Here is a 15,959-nt window from a genome sequence, read left to right on the forward strand (position 1 = left end):
ATTCTCTCTTTTTGTAAGTGTAAGTATTCACTGTAACATAAATGAACTTATGGTTATTTTCATAAATTGACTATAGCTATTTTAAATGCTGTTCAACAAGTTCTTATTCTATGTTAATTAATTTTGTTACCTAAATCTTTTTCATAGATAAAGATAAAAAATGTTCATAGGTAAAGTTGGCGTTTACTCCTACAGTCATAACTAATGAAGTACAATTGTGGACATATGATCGAAATTATAATGGAATATCATGAGGTTTTGTTGTTATAAAGAGCTGCCTCTCTTAAGATCTATACAAGTTTCAGCATTTGAAATTAGAGGGAAAACAAGTTTCAGCATTTGAAATTAGAGGAACATCTCATCAGATTTGCAGTCACTAGACTGAAGCTCTAGGATCGTGAAGTTTTAAGTATATCTTATATTCTATTCTAACAGTTCTGTTAATTTCATGCAGCATCTGCACATTATTTCATAGGAAAGTTTACTCTTTATCAGTATACTGTAAGTTGTTTTTGAGGTACATTGCTGATAGGGGATATGATCTACCTCTAGCACCAAAACATTCCTCACTTTTCATTTGGTCTTGAGGTGAGAGTATTCATCTGCTTCAAGGTGTTATATATGTTATTTTTCTTTATATTAATTTCCAACTTGCTAGCTCACCTCTTTAATGCTGTCACACCATGGTATTCATAAAGTCATGATTTATTAAACAAATTTATGCAAGAATATTAACTAATCTATGCACTGGTACAAGCACAAATTTTCTGTTTCTTTTTTTTTTTTTATTATATCATCATTTGTGATACCCAGATTGCCTGTTCATGCCCACCACAAAGAAATGCCTTCACAGGTGCGCATTAGATTAAGTATGCTTCTTGCAGCATACATTAATGCAAGGAGATAACATTTGTCTCATGTTCTTCATGTGAAAGTAGTATTGTTGCTGCTAAAAATGTAAATCAAATAAATTTTGAAATTCCTTGTTTGAGGGGGAAATTACGTTGTCCTCCAATATACTATTGCCACCAAAAACTCATCATTATTATTGATATAGATTAACCAGACCAATGTTTTGAGATTGTTGGCTCAAAAGGCTAGGCATAAAGTATTTGTTATTGAAAATATGTGAAAATCTGAGCAATTCATAAAAAACAAGAGAAAGTTTGCAGTACTGTGTAATGATGAAATTAATTGCAAAATTGAGAATAATTTTTATCCCACTCCAGTGCTACGCTGTATTACTGCAAAATTTGATAAACACATGGAAACAACTGGGACAAAAGATATGCATCGTCTACATATTCCAGTTGTCATCTCTCTTGTCATGATATTTTGTCAGTATATGAAAATGGTTAACTGTGATGGGAATGTTTTTCATCATTGTGGTCATCATTAATTTCTGTCAGATTTTACCTTTGATGGATTGAATGTAAACCAGGAAAAGACTATACCCAGGCTGCACCAAGAAAACTGGACCAAAGCAGTTATCTTCTGTTACATGTTGAGCTAGTTTTGTTTGTTTCTCCTCCTTTTCTCTCCTTTTCTTCTCTCTCCTTCCCATTTTCTTCTGTCCATTTCTGAAAAGAATTAACATTAGAGCAATATAAAGTGAAGAAGTTGGATGGTCAGTTTGAAAAATAAAGGACGAGCAGTGCATCGTGGAGGCCAGAGAGATGCTATAAAAGTAGTTTTGTATCAAATGTAGTACAACAGTGAAAGCATAGTGCATGTGTTCCCCCCCATTGGGGGGGAAGTATAGAAAAATTTAAATTAAAGAAAGAAAAGATAGGGCAGTATGACCATGGTGAAGAATATTATGGGCATGGGCTCACCACAGTAACAAAAAAATTAAGCTTGTCATGACAACAACATCAGTAATAAGTTGCAACTCTGACTTCCAACAGTTACTTTCAAATTGGGTATAAATAAACGATAAATATTTACTAGTATTATTTATGATAAAAATGAGAGCTGCTAAGTACAGATGACCTGACCTGGCAGTGACAAAAAACATTGGAAGATGTTTTCAAGTTACTGGAAGAAACAAAACCGTGGGTTATAATGATGTAAAACAAAGAAAATGTTACAGTTGGGAAAGTTGCCATTAGTCCTTGTGGTGGGTCATGACATTAAAGACTAATAGATTTTTAGTGAATGCTGACTTATCTTTTTGAACAGCGCTGGCCATTTCTTTACTGGACTGAAAGTACTTTCAGAAGTTTTGAGTCCTTTTTACCGAGTTGTAATTTATTTAATGTTTGTGATTATTTTTATTGCTGTTTGAAGTGTAAGTGTTTTCTGTGACTAGCAAGACTTGATTACGTATAGGTGAACCAATGAAGTCAGTCAAAAAAGAGGGCCCCCTCCCCAATCACCTTACACTGACATGTTTCCGTTTCTATAAGGTAACTTGTAGATTGTGGGATACCCTTTCTTTTGAGTGTGACCTGTTATAATCCTCTGTGTATTTCCTGGTTTTCTTTTCCTAAAACAGCTTCGTTTAGAGTTGAAACTTCTTTTCTAAGTGATAAGTTGTTATCATACGAGATATGAAGATATGTGACCTTGGAAATTAAATAAGTTTAAATATTAGCTCCAGTTAACACTCATTCGTAAGTCATCATTCTTAATTTTGGAAATTGTTTTCACATAATCTACATGTTCATTAATTGTATGACTTACTGGTATTCTTTTGATAATTAAGGTTTTTTTTTTTTTCTTATATTTTACATCGTCAAAGTTTGTCACTGTGTAAAGCACAGGGGTCCGTCCTTTAATGAAAAGGTGTCACATTTTCTTAATACTACTGTATTTTCTAAAGCTATGTTTGCAATAGCATATTAATTACAACATTAGCTACCATTATAGTTACATGTGTTTCCCAAATAAATTCTTTCTTTTAAAGAATCCTAAGGAAGTCTATTTGCGTTCACTAAATGAGGAAAACATGTTTGGTATCAATGCTTAACCCTCTCTACCACTTTTGACCAAGTGCACTTGACCGACTATAGCAGCATTTTAGTTTGTAAGTTCCTCACCAATCATTTTTTCTTTTACTGTGTGTAAATTCTTAATAAGTTCATTAATGCCATATGCTTGAAAGTCCCTTTTTTTTTCTTAATTTATTGAAGCATGTATTTTCAGAATGAGAATACAATGTACAGATATTCCATATTTTAACGTGTGTGTGTGTGTGTGTGTGCGCGCCTTATAGAAGAAATTTATCACATCTTGCATTATATATTATATGACATCTCTGATGAGTAGCATACTGATTGTGTGTCAACACCTCCTCTGTTGGAGATGCATGTTTCCTTGGCAGCTCAAGGACTTCTCCCCCTGTCTACAGTGCAGTTAATTTGACAATGCACAAGTTGACAGTAGGATATTTAGAACGTATCTGTACTAAGCATTTTGTCATGGGACATTCCCTTGGGTTATTCTATTATCACTTTTGTCTACTTGGAAAAAATCTATATTAGACCTCTTCTCTTTGACAGAAGGTAGAGCTCTTCTATTCATGGTCCCAGAATTGCTCATTGGAGAACGACTCCTTTCTGTCGTGTGGGAATTCTCTGGGAAGCTGAATGATGGCGTGCTCACACCTACCTTCCTTGAATTTTCTAAAGTCAAAGGAAGCTGTGCTCAACTCCAACTCTCTGATGTGGACTTGGTTGTCCCGTACGCTCCATGCCCCCGAGGCTAGGAGCTCTTCGAGATGAGCACCCCAACCTTCGAAGGAGGCTCATGAGTACAGAAACAATTCAGAGGGGGAATTTAAGGGCTACGACTTTGTCAAGCTCCAAAGTCTTTGGTTAACCCTAGTAGTTCCTTAACCCCGAGCTGAGTAGTCGAGAGAGATTCCTCCCTAACATAACCTTCTTCACCAGTTTCTTGTGGAGATATGCCTCCAATCACTAGGATCTTGATCTCTTCAAGTATAGAGTCAATCCAGTATCTCTTATAAGAGATCTTTCTTGCGAAACATTAACTACACTTAAGGCCATTACTTGGGAGGATTTTTGTCAGCCATCTACAAGGTGAGACATTTGCTGCTGTGATTGGTGACATCAAAAGGGTTCCTCTCCACTCAAAGTTCCTGTTCAGTAGACAAGATCTCTGAATGTTTTCCAGAACAGAGGAAGTTCCTTCTGTTGATAGTGGAGAGGTGCTACAGGACTGAGTGTTTAGTTTGTCTGAAGGATGCGTAACTCTCTTCGCCCTCAGAATCCTCGGTGTGGTTCAAGAGCTTGGAGCAGTCTTGTTCACCTTGGAAGCTCAGACATCCTTCTTGGGACCTTACTCTGGTTCTGAGTTTTCTTTCTCCACCTCCTTCGAGCCCATGCATTAATCATCTCCCAGGAAACTGATTTTGTAACCAGTTTTCCTTTTGACCTAGGCTTCCAATGAAGGGTTGGAAAGCTTCAGGATCCCCTCTGGCACTGTGTAGTTATCTGAACGTCTCATCTCCTAGAGGTTAGGTGTCATAGACTTCATGTTAACACAGGCCAGGTTAAGAAAGAGGTGTCCTAGTACACCCTTTCGGTTGTCTACACAAGGGGTTTAGACAAGCAGACTCCTCATCTTCAAGTTCTCCCACCAATTGGGTGCATGCTGAACCACATGACACAAGAGGAGTACGTTCCTCCCTGGCATTTTAAAGTACTTAATTGTTCATAGGTTTTGAATGCTGGTTCATGACTGCCCCAAACCACTTTAACTTTCTTCTGCACGAAGAACGTTGCCCACAGATCCTTGGACACATTTTTGTAGGGTCCAGTAGTGGCTGTTCAACAACTGTGATTCATCCAGTGCACCTGGCAGGACAGTTTGTATCTTGCCTAATATGATTATGTGGAGTAGGGGATGAGGGAGTTGACTACCCTCTTTTCTTTCCCTTTCGCCTTTCTTCATTCCTTCTGGCAGTTTGAAGACAAGACACATCATACACTGGAACCGGCTTGATGCAGGTGAACTTTGCAGTCATACTGTTACAGCACTTTTCATGTTTCTTGCAACATGCAAATCTGCCTCTTAGTAGCTAAAACTCCTCACTCCAGCAAGGGAAGTGAGGAGTGGTGGCAATTGAACAGATATAGTTCTTTTGGACTTCCATGAATGCAATGAATTTGGTCATGTTTCGTTTTATTTGAACCCAGTGGACTGAGCATTAAGACATCCAAATATCTAACATCTCAAAAGTTTAAGTCATCTTCTTTAGCAATCTCATTTCCCAGTCGGTTCAGGATTCTCATACCTCCCTCCAAGAATGAGTCCATGCTATTTTTAAGACCGAAGGTTTGTTTCACATATGAAGAAATGACAAATTTTTAATAAATTTGTATTTTTCATAGTTAAACCTGATGTTTTAATGTTGACTGCCCACCTTTATCTCCCCCTCTTACGTTTCATCCTGGCTTGGAAGAAAGACGGGCGGGTTCCTGGACTCAGTGCACTTTTGACATGCATCCACCTCAACTATGGAGCAGATGCCTGATGCCACAGATTTCCTGTATTTACAATCTTTGATTGTGTTTAACCGGTTTTCAGCTGATGCTAGAAGATTTGTCCTATTGTTAAGATCTCAGCTATGAAAAGTGCAAATTGATTAAAAAAAATTTATATATTTGCCAAAAGACCTAAAGTAAAATAAATTTTGGCAAGGACTTTGTTGGTTAAAAGTTAAAAGAATTGTTTTTTTCATTGTCAGGATTGCTCTCAGGTTCTTTGAAACCTTACTGTGGCAGAGTATCTTCGTGTGATAGATGAAAAAAGCCAATCTGTCTTGTCGGAGTTTCCTTTGGTTTGCACTTGTCAGGTGATCATTGTAGTGGTGGTGCTGAAGTGCGTTTTTTTCATTCTTTCTTTTTAACTGCTCTGCTGTCTTGAGTGTTTTTGTTGGCTAACGATTCCAGCTATCCTGCATCACCCACTTTTTCAGAAGGACAATAGTTGTTTGGTTGAAGACATGCCTTTTATTACATATTGTGAAAGTGAGGAGAGGAGTGCTTGTTTTGCCTTTTGCTGTATCCTTCCTTGTTTTCCCCTCCTCCTCATCAGGTGGCTTCTGGAGCTACTTGCAGATGTCAGTAAGTGCTTCATTCTTATTGATGTTAATGGAGGGTTTATGCAGTCATCTTGGAATTCACTGGCACTCTTGTGGGACCTTTGAGGGTTTTAGCTAAAGTTTCCCTATTAAGTCACTCTTCCCTTTACACTTAGGTCCAGTTTGTTACCTTATCATAGCCATGTCAACATCTGGATACTTTTGGTAGCCTTTTTCCTTCTTATGGGCTGGAGCACATCCACAGCACTCCTTCGGGATTGTTGAGGTTTTCAGCTGAGGTTTCCCTATTCATCTACTCTTCTCTTGGCATCAGTTTGTTGTCTGTCTGAGCCATATCAACATCTGAAACCTTATGGTTCCCTGATGCCCCCTGCTGTCCATCACTATTTTGGCAGTCTCAATGCTGCTGACTCTTCTGTCCCTCGCTTAGGCTTGTGTCTCCTCCCGCATATTTACCTGGATTCCTTGAGCAACCACAGGCTTGCTTCTGGCCCTGCACTACTTTCCCTACACTCCTCACTCCTGTTGTCAGCAGAGATCCTTCTTCACCACTTGATTGCAGTGCTTGTACTTCTGCCATTCACTTTATAGTTTTTCTTGCAGGGAAGAGCCTATGCATACTTTCTTCAGCCACATAAGCACATTTCCTTTTAGTCTTGGATATATTCTGTCCAGCTTCATGTACATTTACCTGTATGCCTGATTAGCCATTGCCTGCAGAATCCTTGTTCAGAAAAAAATACCCATTCCAGTTCATTACTGTCTCTTCCTGCTTTACTGTTTACCCATACTTTTGCATAAAGCCATTTGGTTACAATACTTTTGTTGCTCAAGCAATGCTTTGTACGACACTTGAAAGTGGATATGTAAAAGTAATGGGCCTGTTTTGAAAAAAAATTGAAGTCGGTTTTGAAAATTAGATTTTTTATTGTTGTAAATAGATATAAATTTATTCATTTGATAAAAACATTCATTTGCTTGGTCAGAAAGAAAGATTTGAATTTATATTCATGACTCACAATTAAAAGCAACAAAAAAGTGTGTGTGTACGTACCTTTAAGCAATAATAGAATTTGAACTTGAGACTGTAACATGACTCAGGAGCTTTGACACTGCCAGAGAGTTAAGGACAGTGGTTACAAGGCATCACCTGGCATGTGTGCATCCCAACTACCCAATGAAGAGTGGGAGGTGAACAACTTTGTTCAGAAGAAAAAACAGGCCAAACAACGGTTTGAAAGTTTTCAAAGATTTTGTAAACACTTATGAAGAAATTACAAGGGTCAGTAAGATAAAAGTCCTGGATGAAGTAAAATAATATTCTAAACTACTACTAAAGGGAGGGGAGTACCCATACACATTGTGATGCTAACAGGAGGCTTGAGCTGCTGTATACAGCAGAGAAATCAATATCTTCATCATTGTTAGCTTATTCAGTCATCAATTTTTTAAAGAGCTGTAGCTTTTACAAAAATAGATTCTATTAAGAACAAACCCTGTTGAAACAGAACCATGTAAGGTAACAATTTCTTTTAAATGGTCTACAACTATCTATAATAATAATAATGGTAACAAGCAGTTTGTCTTTGTGGGAAGGTGTAATTTTAGAAAGCTTTGTTGTTTGCTAAATTATTTTGGTAAGCACTGTGAGTGTGCAGAGATCTGGTTTTACTATGAGTTAATGATGTGGCTATTATTATTATTATTGGAAGAAGACTCTTTTCAAGACAAACTTCATGGAAAAGATTGGCAGTTTATTTATGCTGTTGAGCTTATACTGCTCCATTTCAACTTTATGCATAAGTTTTCTCATTTCAGCAGGTAAATTATAAAGTAGCTGACTGCCATGTTACCTCATGCAATGTTGGAATACCACCCTTTCATGTAGGTGGACAGGGATCCACATGGAGAGGAAAGTTTGTATTCATACTGATATAGGAATGGAGGCATCCATTCTTTATGGGATCGCTGCTGATGGTGGCGCTGTTCTTTATAATAGATCATAAGTTGACTGTTGCATTCACTACAGTGGGGGTTACATGAACTGAGACGATGTTTTTCCAGGGCTGCCCCATCCTCCTTGTCAATAGTCATATAACCTTTGTAAAACAGTTTTAAGGTCTTTGTCACCCCTTGCAATTGATAGCTAACTAGGCACTGTGCTCAAATTCTTGAGATGTGGCACGCCATGTAAAGCAGTAGTAGAGTGTAGCCAACATAGGCCTTTATAGCAATGTATTAGATTCATCAGAGCATTCTCCATTGCTATTGAGACAGTAGGATTTCTGTGGACCTTGTTGAGGAACCTTTGGGAGTGCTGATAACACGGTCTAAGAAGGGGATGGTATTGTCAAGAGTTCTTTTACACGTGAAGTAGAGAACCAATTCTTCTCTGAATGTATGACAAAGTGTCTCTAGCTCTTTCTCATCAGCAAGGTTGAAGTTGTCATCTATATATCTCAATGTATAAGGCAGGCCTTTGGATCCTGTTGAAGGCATGCTGCTCAATATATCTCCTATGTAGAAAGTTGGCAAACCTACACATCAAACGGAGCGCCTTAGTAGCGTGATTGGTATGGTCTTGACCTGCCTCCTCGGTACCTGTGAGTTCGATTCTTGGTCATTCTATTGAGGTGTGAGAGATGTGTATTTCTGGTGATAAAAGTTAACTCTCGACGTGGTCGGAAGTCACGTAAAGCCGTTGGTCCCGTTGCTGAATAATCATTGGTTCCATGCAATGTAAAAACACTATACAAACAAACAAACAAATGCATCAAAGGGGAACCCCATAGCAGCTCATTGATCTGATGGTTGTTAAAGTATGGGTGGCTTCATCCCTGTAAACAGTATTGAATATGGTCTGTATGGTTTTGTCGATGGGTATGGTGTTAAAGAGCACATCCAACATGAGATACCCTGGGACAACATGATGCATAACCTGTGGAGAAATTCTTTGGATGAAGTAATGCAGAGTTCACCAGTGATGAATACTACTGTCAGGATTTTTTCAGCATTTTGGCCTGGTGGTTTATAATCAGGCCTTGTGTGTTTTTATATAGCTATAGATGAGGCCAGTGTTGTTGCCCACAGTTTTGTGAAGGTGCACAGCATATACATTGACATAAATTCTGTCAATGATATAGTTGGCTTCCCTCTTGATGTCATTAACAGGATTCATCGTAATGCGGCAAAATTTGGAGGTATCCCTTGTATGTCATAAAGCTTTCTGAGGTACACCACTCACCTTTTATTGTTGTTGTTATTATTATTATTAGTAGTATTATTAAAGCAGAGTAGACTGCTACTGGAGCTTGTCAAAGGATTTGTTCTTAAGTGGAAAGTGATAATTAGATTAAGGTAAATATAAACTAGATGGATAGCTTGGCAGGAAGAACACTGATGAGAACAAATAAAAAGTAAAGGCAGAAAGCAATATACAAGTATGGCTGAAAGGATGCTGCAAAAACCTTAAATACTATTATAGGTTCCTGTTGTTGCTTGGAATTTGCTTCTTGATGTCATTGAAAAGGGTATGTTTGAATATCCCTTGTTCCTTGCATGTAACTGAAGGTGTTTGAAATTGTGGCAAAGTAATATTTTTAAGCATATGTATGCAATATTGTGTACATGGCACATGTATAAATGATTATAATACAAGGCAGACAACATAACCTCATGCTAATTCTTTTTTTTTATTTGTTTTATAATCACCAAATACTTGTGGTAACAAATTAATATGTTTTGTAAGAGATCACATTGTTGAACTTGTTATGTGGTATTTAATTTACTTATCTGGTCCCAATCAAGATTTTAAATCACATTAAATGTAGTCTTACTGAAAGTTAATTACATTTGAAATCTTCACTTAGTTACAATTTTCATTTCAGTCATTGAATGCAAAGGGAATTTCCTAAAAGCCAGTAGTGTCCCAAAAAGATGTGTAGCATATTATGGAATGTCGCATTGTAAAGTAGAGTTATAGATCCTGATGTTTTTAGAATAGCTAGATGTCTTAATGTATAGTCAAAAGCTGTATGGTTAAAAATAGTTGTAAAATTACTTATATTCTCTGAAAAGTATTCATGTTAAATTTTTGTCCATGATACTACTGTTTGCTGTGAAACAATACCTTTGTATAGGACAGTATTTGTGTTCCTAATAATTTCCAGACTTATTGCTTTTACTTTTGCCATTGTACCTAGTCAAAGGAAGTGGAACAATTGTTCAATTGCACTTACAACAGAGCAGTAGCATCCAGGTCCACATGCCCATTATAATCACTTAAGTTTTCCTCATTGGACAAGTCGGTTACGTGCTCAACTACCAGTCTCGGTCCAGGCTCTATTCCCTGCTCTGCCAACACGGAATTCAGAGGAATTTATTTATGGTGATAGAAATTCATTTCTTGATGTTCGGATTCCACAATAAGCTGTAGGTCCTGTTGCTAAGTAACCAATTGGTTCCTAGCCACATAAAAATATATCCTTTGGGTCAGCCCTAGGAGAGCTGTTAATCAGCTCAGTGGTCTGGTCAAACTAAGATATACTTATCTTTTATCATCATGTGAATATTTATTCTGGTAATTGGTTACACAATGGGGCTGCTTAGCAAACCATGTTTTTTTTCAAGAGTTCGTACCTTTACTAATCATTGCAGTTATCGGAATGTGAGCCACATTTTATGACATTTGTTTATGTTAACCACCTTGTGGAGGATGTGTGTTGGTGTCAGTTGCTGCATGTGCATTGTGGATATTAAATAAAAATCTTGAAAGATTAGCATTGTACTCTTGCATCATGGCTGTTTTAGTTATAACCATAAGTAATCTTGAATGAATAGAACTCTGCCTTCATTTTTTCATATTACGTATATGTATCTCATTTACATCTGACTTTTGTTTAATTAGGATGTGTGAGGCATGTTTACCACCACCCCACTGCACTTCCCACTCCATCTTCTAGTTTTGATACATCACTATAGATTTCCCTATCATTTAGATGCCTCTCATCATGCTCCAAAAACTTGTTTCTGACTACTTCTTCTGGACGACCTTTCTTCTCTATCTCTATTACATACATCTATTGCTGGAATAAACCAAGGAGGGATAGCAGGATGTTTAACTTGTAGACTCTTGCATTTTTATATTTTCATCCTCCAGTACACCCACTGTCTGATTTAAAATGGTGTTGAAGATATACTAAATCTAAAAAGACTTGAATCACATTGTTTCAAGATCTCAAAAGTCCAGTGGTAGCTGATGGGAGTCTGCATAGATAGTTTTAATGGGTGAAGTTCTAAAAGCTCTCCAGTGCAGATCCTTAGCCCCATATTATGCACAATGTCCAGTCCTTAAGTTTAGTCTTTGAAGCAGATGAGTATACTTCGCAGCCATAGTCTAACTTAGATAAATACATACTGCATTGTAAAGCCTTAACAAAGATTTCTTATCAGCACCCCAATTAAAATTTGATGCTACTTTTAAAATATCTAGTGATCTCTTCACTTTCACTTTTAACAGTATGTATGATTATCCAAGTGAGCTTTTCGTCAAAGACCATCCCTAAATATATTACAAAGGTGGATTAAGGTAAAATAGTTCCATTTAAGGTAAGAGTTGGAGTAGTATCCTTAGTTCAGCATCAGCAGAACCGAACAGCTCATGAGCCCACTTGCATACTTTATAGATGGCTCTATGCCAGAACCTGCCAGTAGAAACTTCATCATATTCTGGGCAGTATAGAGCCAAATCATCTACAAATAAAGAGCCTTTTACTGGTGATGGTATATTTTCTAATGCATCATTAATGCAATAGCAAATAGGGTGACACTAAGGACACTACCCTGAGGAACTCCCTCTTCTTGTAAGAAAGGTCACGATACATGATTTTCAGCTCTAACCTTAATGTCTTTCTGATAAACAAATTTTACATATCTGATTTTTCTTTTATGCCCATCTTATACAACTTCATTATGATACCAAAGTGCCATGTGGTGTTATATTGCATTTTTCCAACTCAAAGAAATTTCCTATTGTTTGACCCTGTTTAGCAAAACCTTGTATTTGGTTTGAGAGCCTGAGCAAGAGATCTAGTTTTCCTAAAGCCAAAGTGGAATGGAAAAAGCAATTTGTTTGTTTCTAAGTGCCATCCAAGTCTGATGTTAATCATCTTTTCCATCAGCTTACAAACACAACTGGTGAGAGCTACTGGTCTGTAGCTGCTGGGTAAAGAAGGATCCTTGTTTGGTTTCTTCATAGGGATGATTAATGATAATTTCCAGCTCTTAGGAATAATACCAGTTTCCCAGATTTCATTTATTTTATCTAGAAGAAATTTCTTTGACTTTTCTGGGAGATGTTTCAGCATTTCGTAAAGTATTTTACCTTCACCAGGGGCTGATGGTATGGTATTCTGCAAGGTATCTTTGAGTTCCTGCAGTGTAAATTTTGCATTTGTATATGGTTCAAAATTATTTTCACTTAAATCAAGAGAAATCTGGGCATTACTAATGTTTTGGAATACTCGAGAATAGTTCTTACTAAGTACTCGATATTCTCGAGAAATGTTCTAATTTTTCTACGACCCTCTCTGGTTGACTATTTAGATCACCATTTATCTTAAGAGTAGGCAGAGGTTCAGGGGCAAACTTGCCATTTAGTTTTTTAATTTTCTTCTAAATGGTGTTTTTGAGCTAATGCCCTTTATGTAGCGCATCCAAGACTCTCTTTTTGCCTTTTTGAAATATTTATTTTGCTTGGCCACAGCACATTAGTAAATAACTTTGGCTTATGTAGTCCTACTCCTCTTATACTTTTTACATTTTCTGGTGATATTTCTCATACTACTACAGGTTTTTTCCACCAAGGAACTGCTGGTCTAGAGGGCTTTCCTTTCATTGTTGGAGTAGAGGCAATTGCACTGTTGATGGTAGTATTGTTAAAATAATTATATGCCTCTGAAATAGATGGAAATGATTTTACATTCTTTTCTATGAGAGCAAGACTCGCTTAATTTCTTCCAGTCTGCTCCATCTAGCTTCCATTTAGGTGACTCAGATGGCTGATTCTTAACCGATTTTATATGAATTGGAAAGTGGTCACTCCCATTTGAATATTCATTAACTGACCATTCATAATCAATATAAATATATAAACCCATTCCCAGCTATGATAACTTTTCTTATTTGTCAGGTCAAATAAATTTTACAAAAAGTGGAAAATTCCACAATATTACATAATATATAAGACTCTTGGACTCAAACCTGGAAACTAATTCCTGGGGTTCAAAACCCCCTCGCCACATCAAGCTGGTCCCACGTTGAAGGGGATCTTGGCTATTAGTGATCATGCAAACCAGTAAGAATACTATTTGAACTTGGGATAGGTAATTTCATTGATTTCATGTAGGTATTATTTCGGTAAATTTTGAGCTAAAGTTAAATTCCTTTTCCTCTCAATAATTTACAACTCACTGTATCTTACTTTGTTCTGAATTTTTTATTAGCAGCCCTTTGATCACGGTTTATTAACCCTCTTACGCCGATTGGACGTATTAAATGTCGAGTCAAAATGTCTCCCGTATGCCGATTGGACGTATCATACGTCGGCTCAAAAAAGTTTTTTTAAGTTTTTTTAAAATTCGCGGAAAAAATACTTTATAGGCCTACCAGCCGAAAACTTTTGTATCACGCTCCTTGGGGGATGCTGGGAATTCACGGATCAAGGCGTTGTTTTGTTTACAATCGCTACGCAGGCGCGCAAGCGCGAATTTCTTTATCACACTAAAAAGTATCAGTGACACATCTCGGAAATTATTTCGTCACTTTGACATAATTTTTGCACCATTTTAAATGATCCTTTACATGAAGTATTATATATGAAAATGTGCGCAATTTCATGTAAAATACAACAAAAAAATACTCATGATTTGTAGCTTTTATCAGTTTTGAGATATTTTCATATAAATAACGATGTGCAAAAATTTCAACCTTCAGTCAACTTTGACTCTACAGAAATGGTCGAGAAACGCAATTGTAAGCAACTAAAATTCTTATATTATAGTAATATTCAATCATTTCCCTTCATTTTGCAACAAATTTGACGTCTCTAGCACAATATTTCGAATTTATGGTGAATTTATGAAAAAACTTTTTCCTTATGTTCGTGCGATAACTCTTCCGATAAATTTTTTCGTGCGATTGTCCTAATGTTTGCACCCTTTTAAATTTGCCGTTACATAAAGTTTTATATATGGAAATGTGCGCAATTTCATGCACAATACAACGAAAAACAACCCATGGTTGTAGCTTTTATCAGTTTTCGAAATATTTTCATATAAATAACGTTAAGTGCAAAAATTTCAACTTTGGGCGGTCAACTTTGACTCTACCGAAATGGTCAAAAAACGCAATTGTAAGCTAAAACTTATATTCTAGTAATATTCAATCATTTACCTTCATTTTGCAATGACTTGGAAGTCTCTAGCACAATATTTCGATTTATGGTGAATTTATGAAAAAAAAAAAAAAAACGAAAAAAAAAAAAAAAATTTTTTTCCTTACGTTCGCGCGGTAACTCTTCCGAAAAAATCAGAATTTTTTGTGCGATTGTCGAAATGTTTGCACCATTTAAAATTAGCTGTTACATAAAGTTTTTATATATGAAAAATGTGCGCAATTTCATGTAGAATACAACTAAAAATGATTGAAGGTTGTAGCTTTTTCTCTTTTTTTTTTTCGAAATATTTGCATATAAATCACGAAATAAAAAAAAATAGAAAAAAAAAAACCACGTTCGGGATCCAAAGTTTAGACTCTACCGAAATAGTTTGAAAAAACCGCAATTGTAAGGCTAAAACTCTTTTATCGGCCTAGTCAATATTCCGGTCATTTTTTGTTCTTCCTTCCATTTTGAAACAAATTTGAAGTCTCTAAAACAATATTGTGATTTATTGTGAATTTTTGACAAATATATTTACCTTCACTACGCGCGCCGATTCGCGGCCGCAAGTCTCCGAAATACGTACATCGCATTATCCTAATATTTGCTCCTTTTCATATTAGCCTTTTTATAGAGTTTCATATATCAAAATGTGCGCAAATTCATGAAAAATACAATAAAAATAATTGAAGGTTGTAGCTTTTTCCATCTCCGAAATATGTGCATATAAAAAAAAATACGGTATATATATAAAAATTTCGACATTCGGTCAAATTTAACTCGTCCGAAATGGTCGAAATCTGCAATTCTAATCTAAAACTCTTACTGTATCGTAATATTCAATCATTTGTCTTAATTTTGAAACAAATTGGAAGTCTCTAGAACAAATATTTAGAATTACGGTGAATTTTTGAAAATAACATTTTTTTACGTCCGCGTTGTTACGAATTCGTACATCATTTTGTGATAATATTTTTCGGTGTTGATTTTATTGTTTTACTATGTATTATATATCACAAGGATTGCAATTTAGTGTACAATACAAACGAAAAAAAAAAAGTAACTCGTTAGCTTTGACCGTTTTTTGCACTGCGTGATTTGAATACAATTATCTATGAATTTTTTTTTTTTCGCTACCATATATCGCATTATGTACATATGATAATGATATTATTTTTCATTTCTGATGATTGCATACTAAATTTCAGGCAATGGAAAAAAAATGAGCCAAAAATGAACTCTTAATCTTCAAAACTAAGCGCGCTGTGATTTTTGAAAAAAATTATTTTTTCCGCTTCCACGCTCACTCCAAACCGGCGCCGGCATACAGGAGAGATTTTGATTTTTAGGGCTTCGGCGTAAGAGGGTTAACTGCTTCCTTTTCAGTAATGTGTCACTGAATTGTTCCTTGCTTGCTGTAATTTTAGCTCACATTTACCCCCCGCAGCTAGT

The 15,959-nt window shown here is 36.3% G+C and overlaps 1 protein-coding gene across 1 annotated transcript in view; it reads left to right on the forward strand.

Annotated features, from left to right (window-relative positions):
• The window catches only part of LOC135216499 (uncharacterized), a gene marked incomplete at its 5' end in the record, with an annotated part of 123,124 nt that overhangs the window by 37,500 nt on the left and 69,665 nt on the right, over positions 1-15,959 (forward strand). The window contains 1 exon segment of the mRNA XM_064251870.1: positions 455-501. Coding sequence (XP_064107940.1) covers positions 455-501 — 47 coding nt within the window.

This window comes from Macrobrachium nipponense, chromosome 6 (assembly GCF_015104395.2).
Source record: "Macrobrachium nipponense isolate FS-2020 chromosome 6, ASM1510439v2, whole genome shotgun sequence".
NCBI classification, from domain to species: Eukaryota; Metazoa; Arthropoda; class Malacostraca; order Decapoda; family Palaemonidae; genus Macrobrachium; species Macrobrachium nipponense.